Source organism: Salvelinus fontinalis, chromosome 32 (genome assembly GCF_029448725.1).
Source record: "Salvelinus fontinalis isolate EN_2023a chromosome 32, ASM2944872v1, whole genome shotgun sequence".
Taxonomy (NCBI): domain Eukaryota; kingdom Metazoa; phylum Chordata; class Actinopteri; order Salmoniformes; family Salmonidae; genus Salvelinus; species Salvelinus fontinalis.
The window spans coordinates 13,536,403-13,562,323 of NC_074696.1; the positions used below are offsets into that span (position 1 = coordinate 13,536,403).

The 25,921-nt window shown below is 41.7% G+C and overlaps 2 protein-coding genes across 7 annotated transcripts; both read left to right on the plus strand.

Annotated features, from left to right (window-relative positions):
- Positions 1–8,321: 8,321 nt before the first annotated feature.
- Positions 8,322–15,880, plus strand: LOC129830770 (uncharacterized). Of its 4 annotated transcripts, none has more exons than XM_055893470.1 (14): positions 8,322–8,610; positions 9,012–9,181; positions 9,321–9,384; positions 10,354–10,829; positions 10,921–11,057; positions 11,599–11,692; positions 11,806–11,968; positions 12,229–12,368; positions 12,551–12,687; positions 13,091–13,184; positions 13,296–13,631; positions 13,728–13,896; positions 14,029–14,153; positions 14,920–15,880. In XM_055893470.1, the coding sequence occupies exons 1-14, from the start codon at positions 8,415–8,417 to the stop codon at positions 15,298–15,300; spliced, it is 2,682 nt and encodes an 893-aa protein (XP_055749445.1). In that variant the 5' UTR covers positions 8,322–8,414; the 3' UTR covers positions 15,301–15,880. The 4 variants fall into 4 exon arrangements, with proteins under 4 accessions (XP_055749445.1, XP_055749447.1, XP_055749448.1 ...); XM_055893472.1 differs by having other exon boundaries at positions 13,094–13,184; XM_055893473.1 differs by having other exon boundaries at positions 11,806–11,881.
- Positions 15,881–17,559: 1,679 nt separating this feature from the next.
- LOC129830772 (zinc finger protein 84-like) lies at positions 17,560–25,841 on the plus strand. Of its 3 annotated transcripts, none has more exons than XM_055893474.1 (4): positions 17,560–17,839; positions 18,195–18,364; positions 22,818–22,890; positions 23,005–25,841. In XM_055893474.1, the coding sequence occupies exons 1-4, from the start codon at positions 17,614–17,616 to the stop codon at positions 24,771–24,773; spliced, it is 2,238 nt and encodes a 745-aa protein (XP_055749449.1). In that variant the 5' UTR covers positions 17,560–17,613; the 3' UTR covers positions 24,774–25,841. The 3 variants fall into 3 exon arrangements, with proteins under 3 accessions (XP_055749449.1, XP_055749450.1, XP_055749451.1); XM_055893475.1 differs by having other exon boundaries at positions 18,207–18,364; XM_055893476.1 differs by lacking the exon at positions 17,560–17,839 and having other exon boundaries at positions 18,275–18,364; positions 22,792–22,890.
- The last annotated feature ends 80 nt before the right edge of the window (positions 25,842–25,921 follow it).

Consider the following 25,921-nt stretch of genomic DNA (forward strand, 5'->3'; position numbering starts at 1 on the left):
TGAAGCTTTATCTCATCAGACAGTAAACTGTGATTTCAATGTTTACGCTGAATTGTCTCCGGAAGTAGATGGTTTAACCCCGGAAAAGGGTATTGCGCGGGTAAGTTTGTTAAGATTGGCTTCATAGCATTCATTGCCATGGTTATCAATTGAACCGCTGAAATGGAACGTAAATCACAGAAAATAAAGTGGTGACAGCTGCATAGAAGTACTTGGAGGTACGGTATTTGACAATAGATAAAGGATGTAACGTTAGTGGGTTTTTAATGAGTGTAGGTGGCAGCTGCAGAGAAGTACCTGGGTGTACGAGATTTTACTGCAGAAGAGGTAATGGGGTGGTGATTTTAATAAAATAGTGGTATATACTGTAGGTGTAGGGTTAATTGGTGGATGTATTTATTTTAGTTACAGGAATAATGAGAATTCAATGTAGGTAGGAAATGACTGGCCCAAATTTAGTATAGTAGGTGGCGGTGTACGTACATTTAAATTGGATGCGATCCGCCAATCCCGAAGAAGGAGAATCAAATCAAATGTATTTATAAAGCCCTTCTTACATCAGCTGATATCTCACAGTGCTGTATAGAAACCCAGCCTAAAACACCAAACAGCAAGCAATGCAGAGAAGAAGCTAGCTGGCTTGTGCTTGTTGTCGAATAATAACAAAAGATGTTTAACGAAATCGTTTTTCGTGCGCGTGTAGCGTCCGTTATGGAAACTTTAACAGCAACAGCCGTACTAGCAGTGTGTCAAATAATGGAAGAAAACTACGCTGCTCTTCGTGTGGAAATGGAGTGTAGCCATGAACCGAACAGGAAGCCCCTGGCGAAGGAGATTGGCACAGGGAGGGAGAATGAGCCTGTGCAAGCATTTAGCCCTTGCGGTTCTTCTGATCGTATACAAATGGCAGGTGAGATGTCACATGCGCCGAATACAACATGTGTGGACCTTACCGTGAAATGCTTACTTAACATTACAAGCCCTTGACCAACAATGCTGCTGTTTTTTTTAAGTAAACAAATATTTGAAAAGTGAGTAAACTAAAGTATTAAAACATTTGGGGGAAAAGCAATAACGAGGCAATATCAGGGGCGAAAATCTGAGATCCACCTTGGAGGGGACAATTACATAAAATTTTCTCAAGAGCAATTCCTGAGGGCACACCAAAAGTAGTGCTGTAACACAGCATACGTTGTTAAATGTATATTGAGGAACCATAATTCCTACAACTGGATAATTGATAGGTACAGTAGTTAACTGAAGGGTTTTCCCAACTTGTTCAAATGTTTAAATCATTATAATTCTACTACTAATAATAGTTATAGCAGTGCTCCTTACCAGTCCAGTATGTATGCAGGTATTCGTACTTACAACCAGCAATATCAAGAAAGGTCAGTAGGTGACAATGGTACTGTACACTGTATGGGTGTAGTTTTCATAAATACAATGAACATGGTGTGATCACATCTAAAATAATCTCCATTGAGAACCATCACAAAGTTGGTCTCCGTATTGAATTGACCTTTTAATTTGACTTTTTCTGATACATTTATATAGTCATTAAATATGTCCACCTGGCCTGAGTCTACAATATCTTTGCAAGAACAAAAAGCTTAAAATAAGTACAGTTCTAAAAGCAAAATAACTACTTCAATGAAAAACCCAAATAAATCAACCAAAATATCCTTCAGTCAGTGTCTCAACTCTTCAAACAGCAGCTATGGACAAGTATGTCGCACAAAGTATGCAATTTTAAATAAAATAACATGAAATAAATCATTTGTAAGTGTACTAAAAACTACTAAACAAAAGAACAACTATCAATTACACCATGGGTTCTCAAACAGGGGTCCATGGACTAATTGCAAGGGGTCCGTGAAATAAAAAAGTGTAATGAATGTAGTCAGTACCACAAGGTTTCCAGTAAGTTTACATATAATATAAAGGGGGTGGAGGTCCCTGAGGACCGCTCAAAACCTTGCCTGCCTTGCCTCAAAATATGCAGGGGTTCCAGTACCCCAAAAAGGTTGAGAACCACTGCTATACACACTACTGAACAAAAGAACCGAGCATATGTTTGCGGGTTTCCTCAACAACACATCAGTTGGCACTTGCGCAATGCCCTCGCCTGTTGTCTTCAACACCCTGTATAGCCCAATAAACTCCTTGTGAGGGACAAGGTCATGGTCAACATAACGCAGACAGACACTCTCCTGTTCAGCACCAGAGACATCTTGAGTACCATCAACAATTAATGAAAATTGTACAATCGGAAGAGACCTAATCTCAGCTGCAATGCCTCGAATGACTATTGGCCATGATGTTCAGAATTTCATTCTGTGCTTTGGGGCCTGTGTACATTGTGGTACGCTCTGTTAACCACTTCAGTAAAATGGGATCATCCTCTTCTGCCCTAAGTTTCAAAATCTGGTATAAATTCCCACTGTCATCCGTGTGGCCTCTAACGGCTTGTCCCTGTCTTACTACATGCCGCACCGTACTAACAATTTTCATCAAGCAATGCCTTGCGTCATCCTGCTGTTTACCCCACGCGCTGGACATAACTGGACACTGATTGGATTTAGCTGGTGTGCTGTTACAATTACAAAGTGGCGGTGGGTTTGGCAATTTTGATGTGCTGTGAATTTTTCAATGCCTTTTCTCCAGTTCCTAAATCCTGCACTAACGAAGGCAGCATCAGCTCTTTGGCCAAAATATGGCTGGCTTGAAAACCCTTGGCTACAGTGAAAACACAATACTCCTTTTATTGATGGATTATAATGTAGCCAGGGGAAATCGCGAAACCATCTCTCTTGAAACGTCAACACTCTGTTGGCAAGAGTTTGCGGTTCTATAAATTGTGGGTGTGGCTGATATGGTTTTGTGCCATCACTGTGGTAACTGGACAATGCTGTGCCACTGTCCCCTATACTGGTGCTGCTGGCAACAAGGGTGACACTTGGTCCTGCCGTGGCTGTGACACTGTCCTCTGAAGTCTCTCTCCCTGGCTCTTTCCCTTTCACCACCCTAACTGACTCAGTCTGTCTCCTAGAAAATAAATAAGGTGTTTGCCGTACTCCTAACTACCGGTACCCAAAACTACACAATTAATCACAACAGCAATACCATTGCCGTAAACAAATCTTAGTTTAGTCACCAGTTTAAGTTGAGAGTGGGGGTATCCATGGCATTTTCCAATTATGTCCCTATTTTACAAGTCAAAAAAATTGAGAACCTTTCATAATGTTGCCAAACAAAGACTCAACAAACTTACCTGAGACTCCCTGTCTGCCAATCTGTCCCTGTCAGCAGCACACCACCCTGCATACCACTGCTGGCTTGCTTCTGAAGCTAAGCAGGGTTGGTCCTGGTCAGTCGCTGGATGGGAGACCAGATGCTGCTGGAAGTGGTGTTGGAGGGCCAGTAGGAGGCACTCTTTCCTCTGGTCTAAAAGAAATATCCCAATGCCCCAGGGCAGTGATTGGGGACACTGCCCTGTGTAGGGTGCTGTCTTTCGGATGGGACGTTAAACGGGTGTCCTGACTCTCTGTGGTCACTAAAGATCCCATGGCACTTATCGTAAGAGTAGGGGTGTTAACCCCGGTGTCCTGGCTAAATTCCCAATCCAATTGGCTAATTCATCCCCCTCCTCTCCCCTGTAACTATTCCCCAGGTCGTTGCTGCAAATGAGAACGTGTTCTCAGTCAACTTATCTGGTAAAATAACGGTAAAATAAAAAAATAAAAAATATATACCTGTCCCCAGCTCTGCTGTCTGTGTGCCATCTGTTGCCTGCTCTGCCTAATGACATCATTGTGAAACATTTCCATTAGCATTTTACTTCTTTCTTATGAACATTTTATCAACTAGTCTTTGAGATATTAGGATACTAGAGTTCTTACTATGCGTTTTGGTGTACTGACAAATACTCTGATGTCCGTCTTCTTACTTTTTTCTGCCATTTTTCTACCTGGCTGGCTGGCTGGCCTAGCTGCACACACACACATTTACACAACACATGCTGCAACCTTTTGTAATTTAAATAGTTTGTTTCATATTGGCTGGCTTCCAAAAATAGCTGAATTTGTAAAGCTAGCGAGCACCAATTCCGTTTCTGTGTGTTTGCTATAATCTTTGCTACCTGGTTAAATAAAGGTGAAATAAAATAAAATAAAAAAAGTTCACTAGCGACAATTTATCTTTTGCAACGAGACCATTATATATATTTAAGACAATGGTAGAAGAGAGTGTAGTTCTGTTCTGTTCAGTTTGGACTTCAGTTTATTGCTAACCTTATCACAGGGACGTCGAAGCACTACAGCTGCATGCTGATCTTGGAATAAACTGACGATAGCAAAGATTCCATCTTTGACGACGCCACATAAATGGAATAGGTACTAGCTAGCTTGATAGTTAATGTTTGCTTTAGTTTGCGCGCTAGCTCTGCAAATTCAGCTAGTGTGTGAACCCTGCCAACATAAAAATAAATAAATAACATTGCTATGGACCTGGTATGGATTGACTGGATTAACCTCACGTCAGTTACGTACATGTCCCTTTCGGACAGTAGATACGAACCCTTTATTACCTTGCCAGCTAAAGAACTGGCAGTGGATCAAACCATTGTGAGGCAAAGGGCGGGGGGGGTCGCAATCTTTTGAAATTTAAATGCGCTATTAAGTGTCTATAATCAGCACAAGTGCTTTCATTGCGTATTATTAATATTATTGAAATTGCATAGTTATGTTTACAGTGATATATTGGGGGGGACAAATCATATTTTTCCCAAGATGGGGGGGTCGTGTCCCCCCCGTCCCCCCTGGGATTTCCGCCTATGGGCAATATACCAGGTGTACCGAGTCAATGTGCTGTGGTACAGGTTAGTCGTGGTAATATGTACTGTACCAGTCAAGTTTGGACACACCTACTCATTCAAGGGTATTTCTTGATTTTCTGCATTGTCGAATAATAGTGAAGACATCAAAACTAGGAAATAACACATGGAATCATGTAGTAACCAAAAAAGTGTTAAACAAATCAAAATGTATTTTATATTTGAGGTTCTTCAAAGTAGCCACCCTTTGCCTTGATGACAGCTTTGATCACTCAACCAGCTTCATGAAGTAGTCACCTGGAATGCATTTCATTAACAGGTGTGCTTTGTTAAATGTTAATTTGTGGAATTTCTTTACTTCTTAAATGTGTTTGAGCTAATCAGGTCTGTTGTGACAAGGTAGGGGTGGTATACAGAAGATAGCACTATTTGATAAAACACAAAGTCCATATTATGGTAAGAACAGCTCAAATAAGCAATGTGAAACGACAGTCCATCTTTACTTTAAGACACGAAAGTCAGACAATCCGGAAAATTTCAACTCATAAATGTGCCAAAGATTTTTCAACTAACCGCTTAGTCATGTTTTTATCTGAGCGGAAGAGCTCGGCTGGCATTTTGACTCAAAGTGATCTTGACTCAGAAAAGGTTGGTTACCACTGATCTAGAGGTTAGCTCTGCCCTGGACCAGAGCTAGAAGATAGCTAGCTAGCTACCTATAACCCTGTATGGGTGGTTGCTTGGCCCACACTCAATCTTGGGTTAGGTTTAACTATCACCTAGCCCGTTTGACTCCAATATGGCTTGTGTAAATGAGAGCAAGCTATCACCCAGGTGAACACTACACATTGGGGGTGAATGAAGGGGTCAGTTGTCCCCAATAAATGTGGGATCCAATGTAAATCCCTTTAAGTACAGTCATTAGCAGTAACACTATGCAGTCAATGTTATGGCAACTCTTTTTTTTCTAGTAAGTTAGATATTATGGAATATGGCCCTTCATAGCTAGGGAACTAAAGGTACTGTGATTCACAGTACCCAAATCTTAACTGGTATGTTACCCCACCAGGTTTGAGAAAGACCCCTGTTGAGGAACAGCAGGATGAAGAAGAGGCCAGCGGTGCTGATATGGAAGATGATCCCATGGACCACGATGATCCCACAGGTCATGATGATTACGCTCCACTGTTACCGATGTCATCGCAAGGACCATCACAGCCTGTTAGACCAAAGACCACATCCTCTCTGGTTAAGCTTATGGAAGATGAGGTCAGTGAAGCTTGTGATCATATACTGGGGGCCTAATTCATAAATGAGACTATATAAATTAGACTCACGTTTCGTAGCAAATTATACGTTTCAACGACATGTACGGACAATACCAAGGTAAACAATGCAACTTCTTAATGTTAAAACAAATAAGCATAATTTAACGTTTCATATCTAGCTAGCTGACGTGTACTAAGAGTTGGCTGGCTGGCTAACGTGAGTTGGCTGGCTGGCTAACGTGAGTTGGCTGGCTGGCTAACGTGAGTTGCTTACATATGTTTGGGACATTGAATATATGTGAACATTCCATGATATTTGCTATCCACAGTGTGTTGTGTTGGAGCCAGTAATGTGTTATTGTCAGTGGCTGTTTGTGTGTGATGTCAGATATATATTTTTTGTATATTAATACGCCTACCCATAATCCTTAATATAATCCTATCCTTTCTGCATCCACTTTAATTGATACTCCAATAAATATGGCACCATAGAACTCTGTTAAGCCCAACAATTAGCCAATCTCATTATTATTTTTTAAACTTAAGTTATTTGTTTCAGGTGCACCATTCGATTGTTCCTGTCAATTCTCTACTGTCACTCACAAGATGCACAACCTGCTGCAAATTGTTCCACTGTCCACTTTGTCTCAGCTTTAAACCAACCAAACGCTCAAGATTACAGCGCCATGTTGATGTGCACCTGAAAAATGCAGTGTCTTTCAAAGGTATGCTGATGTTTTAACCATGTAGTCTGCTAGATTGTATTATCATTCTTGTAAAGATGTGCTTTACTCATTTCCGTCTAATTTTTCTAGATAAAAAGATTTGTAAATGCAATTTGGACTGTAGGACAGATGGCCATTATCACTGTCCCCAGTGTGAGAGAACTATCATCAGGAGGGATGCCATGGCAAGTCATCTGCTGTTGTGTCAAGGGGCTTCAGCTCCTGTTTCATCAGCTGCACTGCCCTCTACGCATGCTGTACCGTCCACACCTTTGGTACTGCCCACGCCTGCTGTAAACCAGCGTATTAAAATCACCACCCATATCCAACTGCCTCATAGTCCAGCCTATAGGACTCTGACGACTATGTGTGATCACTGTGGTGTTGTGCTCCTGAGAAAGAACTTGAAGCAGCACCTGCTGAGGAAACACCCGGAGATAGCCACTCCATTGGAGGGAGCAGAATCAGATCCTGTGTCTGTGGCACAACACGGCACCATGAAACATAATGAAGCGACCAGGCGGAGACGGAGACTGACCGCCACCTGCACCATATGTGGGCGTATGGTGACCATGAAGAACATGCGAGCACACATGAACAGAAAACAACCTGATTCCTGGTAGATGCCTGCTTTGCAAACAGAGGCATTATAGCCTGATCCCAGATCTGTTTCTGCTTTTGCTTTTTGTCATTGAGAAGCAAAACAATTTGGCCAAGAAAAAGAGTACAATGAGTGGAATGTTAGCAAAACAGGTTCTGGATTTCAGGCTATAGGCTTCACGCATCAACTACTTCATTGATGGCTGAATTCTATTATAATATTTTTTATAACAAATCTTGTACATTCATGTTGTATATTTTTTTACCATACAAATGGAGAAAATTGCATTTGTTAATCTGACCCCTCAGTTTCATTGGGTTACGGTTATGACCTGGCTGACAGTTCCATTTCCAAGGCCTGAGTGCTGGTCTTGCAAACAAGCACAACAAACAATTGGGGAGGAAAACTATAGACATTTTGTTATTTTGAACATTTCTTGCAGTCTCTATAACTTGTTAAAGTTGACTATTGTACAAAGTATGTTGAAAAGATGGGGAATCATGCTCCACTCACTCACACCAAGCAATGGTTGTTCAAATCTAGGCTATTATAATCAAGTTAAATAGCGTAGTATTTTATAACTGTAGAAAGGTACATAGCAGCTTATAAGATCAAGAGGATGATAATGTTTGAAAGTTTGTTCAGGCAGTTTGTCTTGTTGATTTTGTTTAGTGGGAGAAAAGAAAACACCACTTATGCTGTTGGGATATTTCCTATTAATATTTTTGAGTATCAAATAAATTCTCAACAAAAGATGTAAGAAGCTGCTAGAATCAAGGGCGTATCTAAACTTGTATCTACGGTATTTCTCCGGCCCGCCCAACCCCGTCAGCTGTCCGGAACTAATCAGAAGAAAACTTCCGGGGGATGTGAAGAGGTGCGAAAAGGTGAAGTCACCATCTGGTAACAAAGAAGATGTTCACTGTAGCCTTCTCACATCACAGTAGGAACAAATTAGATTGTTTGTTGTAGTCTACTTGGTAACCATGTCTCACGAACTCGCTTTTCGTTGTCGTGTCACCTCCATTATGGAAGCTTTGACAGCAACAGTCGTGCAAGAAATCTGTCAATTTATGGGAGAAAGCTATGCTGCTCTTCGAGTGGAAATGTTGCATGAACAAAATAAAAAAGAGACAAGGATGGAGAAGCCAGCGAACTGCCTTAAGAACGTTTCAAAACCTGGTGAGATGTTGACAGTTAACTATTTAGTGTACAACGCACATTTTAGCGTCTGGTGTACATCCATGGTTTAATTAAGCAATAATGTACGAGGGGGTGTGGTATATGGCCAATATACCACGGCTAAGGGCTGTGCTCATGCACAACGCATCGCACAGTGCCTTGACACAGCCCTTAGCCGTGGTATATTGGCCATATACCACAAACACCTGAGGTGTCTTATTGCTTTTATAAACTGGTTACCAACGTAATTAGAGCACTAAATATAAAGGTTCAGTGTACGGTCTGAAATACCATGGCTGTCAGCAAATCAACATTCAGGGCTTGAACGACCCAGTTTATAACACGCAAAAAAAAGATATATAAAATCATTAATGCGTCTTTTTTCATTATTTGTATGTTAGTTACCCCACCAAGTTTTGGAAACTTTCCAATTGTGGGGCAAATCCTCAATAAACAAGAGGCCAACTATCATTGGCTAGAAGACGGTGCTGTTTTTGAAGGCCTAGCATCACCGGTGCCAGAGACGGAGAGACAAGAGCCATCACAGCCCCCTGGTCAGATTACAGACACGGTAAATTCCGTTTGGTTTGTCCCACCTACTTTGTAAGTGAGGACCACCACACGCGATGCTTGTGATGTTGATGCATCCCCAACATAACTGGCTGTAGTTTAGAACGTTATTCATCAATAATGACATTGTCTTTTGGAAGGTACCATGGCCAGTATGGCTCATCAAACAGGAGGAAATGGCTGATGATGATCTGGAATCGGAAGGTTAGTTGAAGCAACTATTTTCAATCACGATGTAAAGTATTTTATTTCCCTTGTATTACATTGTGTATTTGTCATAATTATATAAATTATTTATTTTTGTAATATATACATTAAAAAAATCAATTCCAAAAACAAATGTGGGTGTGTGCGTGTATATACGAACAACAACTTAGACACACAGACTACATCTCATCTGCCCAGACCAGCATGCTCACACCCCATCCCTCGTGCCTGCATTATTGTTTGCCACTTGGCCTTAAATTGAACCGATTTGTTTTTCTTGGTCGCCCTTACTAATTCAATAATAAATCATTACATTTTTCCATTGTGTCAGTGGATTGATTGACTTCCAAGTTTTTAGTATATGTTTTTTCAAGATGAGTGCTGATAACAGAATCGTCCAGCCCATTGGGTAACTCGCTACACCCCAATATGTCATGTCTTAAAATATGCAGACAGACGGATTAAAAATACATTTACATTGTAATACTTCTGACAGCCAACTTTCTAGCTCCACCCACAATTTCGGGGCATTATAGCATTCCCAGAAAACATGGATTATTAAGTCATTAATAGTCTTACACTTAAGACATGACTCTGCCATTGTGCTGAATTTATTTTGTCTCTTGTATAATCAATTCTATACATTATACTGGATTAAGCGTACATTTTTGTTTACTGTAATTTTGTTAGTTATGCTCCATCTTTCCCTCCATCTTGTGCCAGCATCAGTTATTTTTAAAATCTTGGTTCCAATAGTTTTAAAAAAAATTCTAAGAGATTGTCAGTTGGATATGCTCTCTACTTTCTAACAAACATGAAGGCAAGACAAACGGTTTGATTTACGCTAATCAATGTGGTCTTTATTTTATTTTGCACTTGTAAAGACCCTCAAAGTAAACTATCCCTTTTAATGAGTCATTGTAAAGCTAACTCTGTGACATTCATTGTTGGTGACTTCATTTCCAGGTTACGGCGAGTGGATTCCAGAGACTCACAAGGCCAACCAGAATATCACAGGAGAAAGTGATGAGGAAGAGAGAAGTCCAGCCTCTGGGGGATCCAGAGAACTTGGACTCGACGACTTCAAGAGAGAACAGATTCCGTTGCTGGTGTCAGCTGAGGATGCTGCGACACCCATAAAGACAAAGTATAAAACACGCATGTTAGAACACACTGGGAAGCCACGTTTTCGCTGCGATGTCTGCGGCGAGAAATTCCAGCGTCAGAGCGGCTTGACCAGGCACCAGCGGCACAAACACAACACCGTGAAAACCTACAGTTGCGCTGTGTGTGGGAAAGGGTTCACCTACATCAAATCCCTCAACACGCATGAGCTCACGCACTCTGAGGTCTCTATCAGTTCAACTATAACTCTGGATGAAGCCAAGGCAAGGAAAAGAGGTCTGACTGATGAACCCACAGACAGAAATGCAGCAAGAGATGTGAGTTGTGTAAAGTGTTGCCCATTACCAGTACCTTGAAGATGCACGGCTGATCACAAGGCTTCCATTTTTTGTTGTTGTGTTTTTCTAGATGATCAGTGCCATCCTTCACTCAAAGCCGGGTGGAGAAAAGGTATTCCAGGAGTATGGGAAAACCAAAGGTCTTACGGATAGCACACGGAGACTGATGGTGAACATTATTGTGGCCGACATGATGGAAAATCATGGGTACGTATGATGACAAATGGTATAATATTTAAGTGTATGATTTGTCAAACTTAAAGGTATTAGACACCCCAAAATGAAAGTCTGCTAGATGATTTCAGACCTTAAAAGCAGACTACTGTCAATATACTGCATGTCCACATCCCACACTATTGCTTGATAGATTTTTGTTGCCAATTCTTTCCGTTCATTTTGAGGTATAGTTACTATATCTACAAACCAATGGTTAGGAAATGGAAATATGGCTTTACAGTAGTGTACTTTTGACGTATGAAAATATCTTAAAAGCTTTCATTTTAGGGTGCCCTTTGACACAAGCTCCATTACTGTGGCATTGTGATTTTAGATGGACCTGAAACACCAGTCATGCATGCATTCCCTGTAGAGTACCAGTCTGTCTTTTAATACTGAGTGGGTTTCCCCAGAACCATCCATCAGCTTTAGATCACAACATGTAGTGAGGCTTCAGTTTTGCTGAGAAATGAATCACTGATTATCGCTTTTACTAGAATTGTTGTTACTTTTAATTTTATCTTCCTCAGAGTAGGATCCCCCCATCAAGTGTCCGCACCAACTACGCCCTGGGGATTGTGACTTTATTCCCCTATTTGAATGATCCCGATTCAGAGCATGGTTATGTAAGTATGAACGGAGGACTGAATTCTCTCTCAGGGGATACCAGGCCTAAAGTTCCAGGATGTTAAATTAAATGGTGTTGATAATTTTGATCTGTTTTGTTTTTGACTGACAGGAACAATATTACGACGCAGCTAGTGGGTCTGGTTATCTGACCTGGAGAATAAAGACAGTGGGGCGCAACAAATCATGTAAGATCAAGAGGAGAACCAAGTCCACCTATCAAAATGGTCCAAAGGCTCAACAAAGTTCCCCTTCAGCTGTTGAGGAACTGTTAGGTGATGAATGCAAAGGCACAGCTAAGTTCCTCCTGCACGATATTATCCCAATTCTTTGCTAAAGTGTAGTCCATCAAAATACCCACATCTTATTTTCACTCATCTGTTATCAGTTGATCGAGACATTTGGTAAGTCATTGTTGGATTGTTTTTGTAATGTCCATCAGATTCTAGTTAGAGCTCTTTAGCAAATAGTGGTAATGGTAGGGAGTTTTTTGTGCTGAATTTTCCCTGAAAGTTACATCTTTGTAATCTTTCAGATGAACAAGTGTCCATGTCTGAGGTCTCGATCTGCTCAGTTGGGTCTGATTCCTCTGGATCAGCTTTAACTCTGGAAAAAAACACGGCAAGAAAAAGAGGTCTGACTGATGAACCTACAGACAGAAATGCAGCAAGAGACGTGAGTTGTGTAAAACGCTGCTGTTAGCTCCACAACTAGCGCGTTAGTGATATTACTTTAAAACACGTGTAGCTGTTTCTGTTCCGCCTATTTACATACCCTTGTCTTCTTGCCCATTACCACTACCTTGAAGATGCTCGACTGATCACAAAGGCGTCTATTGTGTTGATGTGTTTTTCTAGATGATCAGTGCCATCCTTCACTCAAAGCCAGGTGGAGAAAAGGTATTCCAGGAGTATGGGAAAACCAAAGGTCTTACGGATAGCACACGGAGACTGATGGTGAACATTATTGTGGCCGACATGATGGAAAGTCATGGGTACGTTAATAATTCAATGTTAGAAATGTGTGATGACCATAGCTGTATTATGTTTAACAGTGCATGATTTTAGTCAAACTTAGAGAACCTGTGTGTTCATACTGGGGGGGGGGGGTTTCCCCAGCACCATCCATCAGCTTTAGATCAAACCATGTAGCGGGGCTGACTGACGTTTTGCTGAGAAATGAATCACTGATGGTAGCTTTTACCAGAATTTTTATTCCATTTTTTTTTTTTTTATTCAGCCTTTATTTAACTAGGCAAGTCACTTCAAATAACTTTTTATTTCCTGAGGGAACTTCCTATGTACTGATGGGTGGATGCATACAATACACATTAAAACATAAAACAGTATTTTATTTAAAACATTTTATTTCAATATTTTTTGTTTTCTACCTCGAAGTAGGATACCCCCATCAAGTGTCCGCACCAACTACGCCCTGGGGATTGTGACTTTATTCCCCTACTTGAATGATCCAGATTCAGAGCATGGCTATGTAAGTATAAATGTAGGACTGAATTCTCTCTCGGGATACCAGGCCAAAAGTTCCAGGACATTAAAACGGCGTTCATCTTTAAAAAAAAACTGTTTTCTTATTGATTGACAGGAAAAATATTACGATGCAGCTAGTGGGTCTGGTTACCTGACCTGGAGAATAAAGACAGTAGGGCGCAACACATCATGTAAGACTAAGAAGAGAACCAAGCCCACCTATCAAAATGGTCCCAAGGCTCAGCGAAGTTGCCCTTCAGCTGTTGAGCAACTGTCGGGGGATGAATGCAGAGAGGCGATATCTGTGCTTCAGCATACAACAACTAATGAGTCACTGGTTCGAGAGAAGATGATGGCGACGTTCCAATACAGACAGGAGGTGGTTCATGATCCGGAGAAGTCCTCAACTGTCCTAGATGTCTTCCCCAGATTCCTTGACACTACAGGCTTGGTAAGACTGTATGAATAGAATTCATCATGTTTTGGTGATTTTAAAAGAAAGTGGAAAGATAATTCATTTTGGGACTTTTTGTTGAATGTACTTCAGATCAACCAAGATTTCACCAGACTTTTCGGAGAGGTGGTGTCTGGGACATTTATGACGAAGTGGCCAACATTTTTCAAACCCAGGGTCATCGCAGATTGCAAAACCCTTCCCTTCAGCGAACCTGTGGAAGACCTCCTCTCATCTGCGCAGCATGAATCCAATGATTATGGTACTAGTGCAGAATTCAAATATATGTTCTTTGGTGTTTCCAATTACTTTTCTAACTTGACCATACAATGTCTGAGTGAAACTGCCATGTGAGCTTTTACTGAGCATTTCTTGTTTTCCACTGAAAAATTAGGATGGGAGAGTGACTTGGCAGCCATTTTGTTGCTTCTGCATCTCCTACCCCCGACCTCAAAGGGCCCGAAGACCGCAAAGATCCGTACCTCTCAAGCTGCTGACCATCTGGTTAGATTTATGAAGGTTTGTATGTTCTGTGATCTTTGTGCACTTTGTGCACTTCTCCTTTCCTTAGGACAGTACTTGTTAACAATACACAGCTCCTGTTAGCCCCTCCCCTGCCACTATGACAGTTCCACATAATGGTCTCCAGAGGTGTAGAAAAAAAAATTACATCCCATGTAAATATGATAACCATCCATTTTATGAAACTCTGAGTGCATATGAGTGAAAATATAGTTAAGTTAAACCCTCATCGCTAGGTTGCTTAGATTTAAGATTACGATCACGTTATTGGTCAATTGCACACAAGGTCCAACCGAAATTTGACTTTCTCTTTTAACCCAAACCCGCCGAAAGACGCACATGCATATACAGGTTTTGGAGAGGTGCGGGGGGCTGCCAGACTGGGTGCCTGGGGAGCTGCTGTTGTGGGAAGTAAAGTACCTTGCTCATGGGCACAACGGAAGGCAATGGCATCTAGAATGGAACTGGCAACCCTCTGCCTGCTTGCTCACCTCTAACCACTGGGCCAGTGTTTCCCAACTCAAGTACCCTGAACAGCACATGTTGCGTCCCCTGACAAACTAACTTGATTCAACGGCTGGATGATTAGTTGACATGTTTCAGGTGTGCTTGTCCAGGGCTACAATAAAATGTGTACTGTTGAAGGCCCTGGAGGACTGGAGTTGGGAACCACTGCGCTACGTTACCGGCCTAGTGGTCATGTGGTCTGCCCTCGGGATTGTGGAACACGTTATTTACTGTTGTCTTGTTCTCTTTTCCTCAGGTGGGGACAAGTATGGTGACCTTCCTTGAGACGGTTAGATATGAGCAGCAGCCCTTCCTCCTCTGTGTCGGTGAAAGGAAGAACAGCCTTCAGAAGTTTTACATCGTCGTTGACCAGAAGGCCATCCCATGCAAGGCCCAAACATCAGTGGCAGCTTTTGATGAGCTCTTTAAGGCACATTATGTTTTCAGTGTGTCCTACCATGAAGCGTTGTGTAACTTCTACACATTCATCCAGACCACCGTGTACGGTATCGACGTGGGGAAGGCAAAGGAGTCCTCAAGAGTCAAGGAGATTAGAGTAAGGCTGCTTAACAAAGACCAGGGGAGTGGTGCCGCCGGAGCACAAGGGAGCGGCGCTCCTGCCCTTTTTTCAAATTGAGAATATAAATTAGTAGTTTAACACCATCTGCTCTATTTCGCTCCTGAAACAGTAACTTAAGAAGATCTAAGTGCATATCCCCATGAAGCTGATTGAGATCAAATGATTGTCATGCAGATGCAGTTTGGACATTTCACCGGTAAAACGCAAATAATTATCATTCACCAATGACACTGATGGCCTATTTGTAAATTAGATATGCCTAACTTGGTGTTTGAGTGTATTACATTTTAGTGAGAGAGTGTGGACATAGGGCAGATGTTGCCGTTAGAGGATGCATTTTGTGCATATTGTATTATAATATTCATTAGGTTACATCTGTCAGTACAAACTTTAATTGCAAAATTATGTATTTCACTTTTTGGGGATTGGCTCCCGTACCTAAAAAAACCCCCAAATGGCACTATACCACTTACATAGACATGTGAATTGTGATGTGTTTACATGTTTTATTTGTAAAATACACTACAGCAGTTGTGCATTGCTTTTTTTGACAAGTTTTATCATGGTTTGTCAATAAAACGTACTTGAATATGGACAGCAATTGTTGTAGATGAAAATAAATGTCAATTGAAATAAATTCATTAGGCCCTAATCTATGGATGTCACATGACAGGAAATGCAGATAAGCATACAATTAGTACATTTCAGTATATATGTAAAAACAACAACAAAGGTAGGGGTGTGGATCAGAAGACAAGTCAGTATCTGGTGTGACCACCATTTGCCTCATGCAGCGAGACACATCTCCTTCGCAGAGCGTTGATCCAGCTGTTGAATGTTCTCCCACTCCCCTTCAATGGCTGTGTGAACTTGCTGGATATTGGTGGAAATTGGAACATGCCGTCTTACACTTCGATCCAGAGCATCCCAAACATGCTCAATGGTGACATGTATGGAATTATGTTTAGATCCTTGCAACATGGGACTGTGCATTATCATGCTGAAACATGGTGGCAGACTAATGGCATGACAATGGGCCTCAGGATCTCGTCACGGTACCTCTGCATTCAAATTGCCATCGATAAAATGCAATTGTGTGTGTGTGTTGTCCGTAGTTTATGCCTGCCCATAACATAACCCTCACCGCCACTCTTAACAACATTGACATCAACGAACCATTCGCCCACATGACGCAATACACACTATCTGCCTGGTTAAGTTGAAACCGGAATTCATCTGTGAAGAGTACATATCTACAGCCTGCTAGTGGCCATCGAAGTTGAGCATTTGCCCACTGAAGTCGGTTACCTCGCAGAATTGCAGTCAGGTCAAGACCCTGATGAGGATGATGAGAATGCAAATGAGCTTCCCTGAGACGGTTTCTGACAGTTTTTGCAGAAACTCTTCAGTTGTTCAAACCCACAGTTTCATCAGCTGTCCGGGTGACTGGTCACAGACAATCCCGCAGGTGAAGAAACTAGATGTAGAGGTCCTGGGCTGGTGTGCTTACACATGGTCTGTGGTTGTGAGGCTTGTTGGATGTACTGCCAAATACTCTAAAATAACGTGGAAGGCAGCTTATGGTAGAGAATTTAATGTTCATTTATCTGGCAACAGCTCTGGTGGACATTCCTAGTCAGCCTGCCAATTGCACACTCCCTCAGAACTTGAGACATCTGCAGCATTGTGTTGTAACAAAACTGAACATTTTAGAGTGGCCTTTTATTGTCCTCAGCACAAGATGCACCTGTGTAATGATCACGCTGTTCAATCAACTTTTTGATATACCACACCTGTCAAGTAGATGGATTATCTTGACAAAGGAGAAATGCTCACAAACAGGAATGTAAACAAATGTGTGCACAATTTTTGAGGAATAAGCTCTTTGGAAAAGCTGGACAATTTCTGGGATCTTTTTCAGCTCATGAAACATTACATGCTACGTTTATATTTTTCATTATAAATTATGGAATTGAGATTCTTCTGATCTAAATAAGTGTTTTTCTTATTTTGTATACAACACAAATATTGCGGGAAAATGGAGGCCGATGAAGGTCGTCACTAGTTACCACAGCAGCAAAGTCATACATCCCGCCTATTTCTACAGTTTGTTCTTAAAATTGTATTGTAATGCTAATATTAACTACACTGCTAACCTTAAATAAAGACCAAAAAGCAAATTTCGTTTTCATAATTTTTTACAATATAACCGATTTTGACTTTGTGGCTGTGGTTACTAGTGACAACCGCACATAAACGAGTACTTACGGTATGTCACCAGCGCCACCTTGTCAGCTGTCCGGAACGAAACGGTTAACACCAACGCAATTGTTCCGCAAGTAGTTAATTTCCTAGTTCACTCCTGTAGCCATGTCTTTCGAACTCGCCTTTCGTTGTCGTGTTGCCTCCATTATGGAAACTTTGACAGCAACAGCCTTGCAAGACATCTGTCAACTTATGGGAGAAACCTATGCTGCTCTTCGAGTGGAAATGGTGCATGAACAAAATCAAAGTTCGAGGACAAAATTGCAGGCGATGGAGAATGGGACAGGGGTGGAGAATCCAGCGAACTGCATGGAGCGCATTCAAAAACTCAGTGAGATTAAATATCTAACGATAGTTATGCCTATATGTAAATTGTCTATAGGAAGTGGGGATAGATATACAATAGCTAGCTATGTCGCCTAGTTAGCTAGCAGTCGCCTATTTATGAAAGTACGAGAGCGCTATTATTCATGACGTCGCCTGATCCTTCAGCGCTACAGTAGGCCTATTACTGTGCTCCTAATGTAATTTATTTAGCTTTAGTGAAGGTGCTTTACAAATACAATCTATTTATCCGATTAATATCTACCATCATGAGTGATGATTGCATATTTCCACTACATGTTTTTGAAGTTTCAGTCTCGTATAACCAACATTTTCAGAATCTCAAGCTTTATTTGTGCTAGTTTCCCCGCCAGGTTTGAGAGACTTCCCAGTCGTGGAACAAATCCTCAATGAACAAGAGGCCAATGGTCTTTGGCTAGAAGATGATCCTACTGTGGAAGATGAAGGTCCACCGTCACTGGTACTAGAAGGAGAAGAGCCAGCACAGCCTCTTAGTCAGACAACAGACATGGTGAGTTGAGTTTGCTGATTTTATAAAGGTAGAGGCAGGTAACTGCCAAAATAAAAGAAATGCGAAAATAGTGTCTTAATAGGGTGTTGGGCCACCAGAACACATTCAATGGGCCTTGGAATAGATTCTACAAGTGTCTGGAACTCTACTGGAGGGATGCAACATTTATCCATGAGAAATTACATAATTTGGTGTATTTGTTGATAGTGGTGGAAAATGCTGTATCAGCTGCCGCTCCAGAATCACCCGTAAGTGTTAAATTGGGTCTAGATCTGGTGACAGAGACACATACTTTAACCCCCTATGCTCCTTTTAGACCCCTCTTTCAAAGTCCCTGAGATTTCTTCTAGCCATGGTAGCCTAACTAATGGGCAACTGGGCATATTTATACATTCCCTAAACATGATGGGATGTTAACAGGGCCTAAAATTTATTTTTTGGTCCACCAGCCACTAAGGTAGATTTAAAAATCTACCAGCTACTCAGATTTTTTTTTACCAGACAAAATATTCTCTTTAAAATTACACCAACAAAAAACAAGAAAATGGATGAGCATGCTTTGTAATGTTTATAAAACAAATGTATTACTAGTAAGAAGTGGTGTATTGTTTTAATTTCATTTCATATGACCTGAATCTTTTAACCAAAATATCATAGATGAGACAAATGTTTTCACCTTGCCCTTTAAGGGCGGGAGGTTATCATGATAATACTACTTGAGTTATGTTTGTGCCTGTGAGTGAGTCTGACTAGTAGCAGCTTTGTCTTTTCCCTAGCAGTTGAAATGCAAACATTGAAAGAAAAAACTACCTTGTGGGGGAAAAAATAGCAACGAAACATAAGGACAATGTCTCACTTACGTAGACTTTAGTTTAAAGTAAATTAGACCAACTTGTATGCCTTACTTTCATTGTGCACACACCCCCCAGCCAGGCAGTGTTGCAGCGCGACGTGGGATAGGCTGTAGGATTAGGAGTTACTTGACTTTGTGCAATTCATTCACCAGCTATGAAACAAAACAGCATAAATAATATGAAAACAGCTACTGCAGCATTTAATTTACTATAAATGTGATTATACTTTGACATGCTCGCACTTTAGAGCCTTGACCACCCGCCAATGTGGATGGTGACAGATATCTTGCCCACCAATGCCAAAATTTACCCGCAGTTGACAGGTGTTCATTTTAGGCCCAGGATGTTAAGTACTTATTAACTTACGAACCACACCTGTGTGTAAGCACCTGCTTTCAATATACTTTGTATCCCTCATTTACTCAAGTGTTGACTTTTATTTTGTCAGTTACATGTCTCAAAGAGCCTCTGGCTTATGCCCAGGTTTGATTGAAAACCATGTGACCATCTCAAGCCCAGCAAACCTTACAAGTCCAGTGTAGAAGGCCTGTAACTGCAAATAGTAAGGCTTTAAATGACACTTAGATTCACTCTACAATCTATGTTACAGATAGAACCTTTAGGGCTGGTTTCACAAGGATTCCTAACATATCTGAAGATATTTATTTGTGTAAAATATACACACAGTATACAAAACATTAAGAACTCCCGTTCTTTCCATGACGTGTGAATCCAGGTGAAAGCTATGATCCCTTATTTATGTAACTTGTTAAATTGACTTCAATTAGTGTAGATCAGGAGTGTCAAACGCAATCAGCGCAAGGCCCATATTGAAAAAAATGAATTTGCGGGGCCAGACATGACCTATTATGTTTGTTTTTAAAAGAAAAATGTCATACAAAAGCGACCCAAACTGGCCATTGTTTTATTTGAAAAAATATGTCCCTTTATAATCGCCATTTATGTACAATGAACAAAAATGATGAACGTAACACAAAAAGCTTATTTCTCTCAAATGTTGTGCACAAATCTGTTTCCATCCCTGTTAGTGAGCATTTCTTCTTTGCCAAGATAATCCATCCACCTGACAGGTGTTGCATATCAAGAAGCTGATTAACAGCATGATCATTACAGGTTCACCTTTTGCTGGGGACAAAAGGACACTCAAATGTGCAATTTTGTCACAACACAATGCCGCAGATGTCTCAAGTTTTGAGCAAGTATGCAATTTGCATGCTGACTGCAGGAATGTCCACCAGAGCTATTGCCAGAGAATTTAATGTTATTTTCTCTACCATAAGCCGCCTACAATGTCGTGTTAGAATTTGGCACTACATCCTACCAGCCTCAAAACCGCAGATCACGTAACCACGCCAGCCCAGGACCTCCATATCCGGCTTCTACACCTGCGGGATCGTCTGAAACCACCCACCCGGACAGCTTGTTGTCCTCACCAGGGTCTTGACCTGACTGCAGTTCGGTGTCCTAACCCACTTGCAGTGGACAAATGCTCACCTTCGATGGCCACTGGCACACTGGAGAAATATGCTTCTTCATGGATGAATCCCGGTTTCAACTGTACCGGGCAGATGGCGTGTATGGCGTCATTTGGGCGAGTGGTTTGCTGATGTTGATAACAGAGTGGCCTATTGTGGCGGTGAGGGTTATGGTATGGGCAGACCTAAACTATGGACAACATGCACAATTGCATTTTATCGATGGCAATTTGAATGCAGAGGTACCGTGACGAGATTCTGAGGCCCATTGTCATGCCATTAATCCGCCGCCATCATCTCATGTTTCAGCATGATAATGTACTGCCCCATGTTGCAACTATCTGTACACAATTCCAAGAAGCTGAAAATGTCCCAATTCTTCCATGGTGTGCATACTCACCATTCATGGCACTCATTGAGCATGTTTGGGATGCTCTGGATCGACGTGTAAGACAATGTTCCCGTTCCCACAAATATCCAGCAACTTCGCACCGTCACATTCCATAGGCCACAATCAACAGCCTGATCAAATCTATCTGAAGGAGATGTCACGCTGCATGAGGTAAATCGTGGTCACACCAGATACTGACTGGTTTTCTGATCCACGTCCCTACTTTTATATTTTATTTTAAGGTATCTGTGACCAACAGATGCATGTCTGTATTCCCAGTCATGTGAAATCCATAGATTAGAAGAAAAGAAAAAAAATCATTAGGCCCTATTTCATTTTTTTATTGTAACTTGGTAAAATCTTTGTACAAAAATATAAATGCAACATTTTCAGTGTACGTAGGATGCTGTTTTATAGCATTTTTCACATTAAAATAAGAGAGCAATAATACACTTTCCCCTCTGCGTGATAAACGGGACACACGAAGCCGCGCAATTGACGTTGATATATATTACTTTTAATTAACTGGGCAAGAACCAATTCTTATTTACAATGATGGCCTATCCCAGCCAAACCTGGACGACGCTGGGCCAATTGTGTGCCGCCCAATGGGACTCCCAATCACGGCCGGATGTGATATAGCCTGGATTTGAACCAGGGACTAGACCGCCTTAGACCGCTGTGCCACTCGGGAGCCCAATTCACCGATGTAAACCCATCATGCTGTAATTTAATAAGCAGATGACTCAACTGTTGACTCATTTATACTTGCTTGTATGAACTATTTTCCTTTAGTAATTTATAACTATGTGAATCCTTTGACATTTTGACAACTCAGATGACATTTTCTGTAGGCTGCAGCGATGACCCATTGGAACCCAAACTTGGCATGAACATTTAGCTTACAAGACGTTTTAAATGAAAGGTCTGGTAGATGATTCAGTCAGTGCCATTAGTGATGATATGACAAGGCGCTGGCTGGTTTGTGGGTCTGGGATGAGGGCTGTGTATGAGGCAAAGCACTGCCGTTTGGCGTGCAGCACGTTGGCAGTCCCTGCTGTGACTTGTAGTGCAGCGCATCGCAGGCTGTATGGAAGCGTGCCAAAATGACTTGACAACCCAATGTGCCACGGACTGGATTTAGCACGAGATATAGCTATAGGGGAGGATGCCGATTTTAAAGAAGGATTTTTAAGCCTTGAGACATGGATTGTGTATTTGTGCAATTCAGAGGGTGAATGGGCAAGACAAAAGATTTAAGTGCTTTTGAACGGGGTATGGTAGTAGGTGCTGGGCGCACCGGTATGTGTCAAGAACTGCAACACTGCTGGGTTTTTCAGTTTCCCGTGTGTATCAAGAATGGTCTACCACCCAAAGGACATCCAGCCAACTTGACACATTGGAAGCATTGAAGTCAACATGGGCCAGCATCCCCTTGGAACGCTTTCGACACAATCTAGAGTCCATTACCCGACAAATCAAGGCTGTTCTGAGGGCAAAAGGGGGTACAACTCAATATTAGGAAGGTGTTCTTATTGTCTTGTACACTCAGTGCATTCCATGATGTGTTCAACATATTCCATTATTTTGGTGTCATTCCACCTGTAGTGTTTTCTATTTGATTTATTTAAAAATAAATAAAACGACAAAGATGTTAGTATAACCATTGTATTTATGATCTACTAGTTTAATTAAAGGCTGTCTTTTGGAAGGGGGCGGAGACATGGCCTGCACCACCGGTCATCAAACAGGAGGAAATGGATGATGACGACATGGAGTCTCAAGGTCAGTTTCATCTTTTACTCTAATCTGTGTTCAATACAAAAGCACAGACTAGCTCAACTACACTAACTTGTAACAATTATAGTTACTGTGTGTTGTTGGTGACTTCCTCTCCAGCGTACGACAAGTGGATTGCAGTGACGCACTGGGCCGATCAGAATATCACAGGAGAAAGTGACGAGCAAGAGAGAAGTCAATCATCTGGGGGATCCAGAGAACTTGGACTCGACGACTTCAAGACGGAACAGAGTCCGTTGCTGGTGTCAGCTGAGGATGCTCCGGCACCCACGAAGAAGAAATATGATAAAAGGTACAGCTGTGAAATATGTGGAAAGACTGAGAACAAGAAAGCCAGAATGACAAGTCACATGCGAAAGCACACAGGGTTGCCCTTCAACTGTGATATCTGTGGCGAGAAATTCCAGTGTCAGAAATTATTGACCAGACACAAGCGCTTCAATCACTACACAGGGATCATCTACAGTTGCTCTGTGTGCGGAAAAACTTTCATGCAGGTCACATCTCGCGACACGCATGAGCGTGGTCACACTGGAAAAAACTATTGGTGCTCCGACTGTGGCGAGACGTTCAAGGAACGCCAGGATCGCGACACACATGAGTGTATTGTTTACAAGGGAGAACGGCCCTTCAGCTGCTCAGAATGCAACGAGGACTTTCAAAGGCAGTACCATCTCAAAAAACACCAGCTGGAAAAACACCCTCTAATGGTGGACCAGACTGTCGAACCTGAGTCCAAGGACATTGAGAACCAACAGAGTCAGTTGTCTGAGAGTTCTGAGGCACATACGCGTTTCACCTGTGACATATGTGGAATGACTATTATGAATAAAGGCAACATCAACAGACATATGTTAACACACACAAAGAAGCCCTTTAGTTGTGATATCTGTGGTGAGAATTTTAAGCGCAAAGCCCAATTTACCCGACATCAGAGCAAACACGCGAGAGTTGAGGAGAAAGTAGAAAAACCCTACAGTTGCACTGTGTGTGGCATGACGTTTGTATATTCTAAAATGCGCAACAACCATGAGCGCAAACATATTGGAGAAGACTATTGTTGTTCAGACTGTGGCAAGACATTCAAGGAGCGTCAGGAGCGCGACACACACGAGTGCATTGTTTTCAAAGGAGACCGGCCCTTCAGATGCTCAGAGTGCAACGAGGACTTTGAAAGGCAGGACCATCTCAAACAACACCAGCTGGAAAAACACCCTCTAATGGTGGACCAGACTGTCGAACCAGAACCTGAGTCCAAGGACATTGAGAACCAACAGAGTCAGTTGTCTGAGAGTTCTGAGACTGAGGCACCCACGCGTTTCACCTGTGACACATGTGGTATGATTATTATGAATAAAGGCAACATTAACAGACACATGTTAATACACAAAAAGAAGCCCTTTAGTTGTGATATCTGTGGTGAGAATTTTAAGCGCCACACCTGTTTAGCCAAACATCAAGGAAAACACGAGAGTGTTGAGGAGAAATTAGAAAAACCCTACAGTTGCTCTATGTGTGGAATGATGTTTGTATATCCTAAAATGCGTGACAACCATGAAAGCAAACACATTGGAGAAGACTTCTGGTGCTCAGGATGTGACAAGACGTTCAAGGAGCGAGGGGATCGCGATGTGCACAAGTGCGTTGTTTACAAGGGAGACCGACCCTTCAGATGCTCCGAGTGCAACGAGGACTTTGAAAGACAGTACCATCTCAAAAGACACCAGCTGGAAAAACACCCTATAATGATGAACAAGCCACGTCCCGGTCATGATACTGCGATGGAAGTACAGGGAGCACAGCCTTCAAATGACAATGACCCTAAGGCCGATATGAGTACGTTAGGTGGAAAAGTTCCAGTAACATAACCTGAGTTTAAGTTGACACAAGTGAAATGGCTTCAACTGAATTAAGTTGTTTTAAGTACAAAAAGGATAGACATGTAATTGAATGAAGGGGTGACGGATAGCGTTGGAAATAGTGTGTAGAACAGCGATGGGGCTGGGATTCAATCCCACACAGGCAGGGGATCGCATCTCTGCCTTTACTGCACAACTAACTTCAGGCACCTGGATAATGTTTTACAGCCATCTTTAATGCTCATGTTGGGCCTAGATTCGATCTGGACTGTTACAGCGCGCTTCACGTTTTAAATGACGTTTCCGATTGAGCCAAAATATGCAGCATTTAACGTGAATAGACTGTGATTCCCAAACCACCCCCTCACCCCTACCAACTCACTCGGAGGGCTCTCCGTTGTCACGTGTTGCTGTCAACTCCCAAGGGTGACTTCCAAAGAGAGGCGAGGGGATCAATAAACTGTCCACTTCGGGACACACTTGTGGGTATACTGATGATTTGTCTGGACTGATGGTTTGTTTACATAGCAGGTTAGGAGAACTAACCGCAGCCGGTTAGGATAATTAGCGTAGTAGGTTAGGGAAAGGGTTAGAGTTAGAGTTAGGCTTAACTAAAATGCTACAGTTGTCCACAACTAGATGGAGCTGTAGGTCTACTCCGTCTAGCCACAACCATCTAAACCATCAGCTATGGCAGGGGTTCCCAAACTTTTTTGCCCAGACCCCCCCCCCTTCCAACATTGGGGACCACCCTGTGCCCAGCGTCTATTTTCTAAGTATATTTCTCTGTTCACACTCCTCTTGATGGTGGGGAGAATTTTGCAGTTTTAAAGCTCATTTTTCTTATTCTATACATTTAGCCATCTGTGTGTTCATGTGGTATTTGAGAGACTCAAACATTACAACAATCTATGGGCTAAAAAACGTCTTCACAGAAAGGGTTGTATTAGAGTTGTTAAGCAAAATGGAATTGAGAAATATTTCTTGTGACTCAGTGGTTTCAGTAACAGCATTTATTTTTTTAAGGTTTGTCTACTCGATATGTTCTTGTTTATTGAGAGGAATAAAAAAAAAAAAAAACCTGTGATATCGTTTCGCTTTATTTTGCATGTACAATATAAATACTGGATTAGCTTGTCAAATTGAGGAGGCAGATA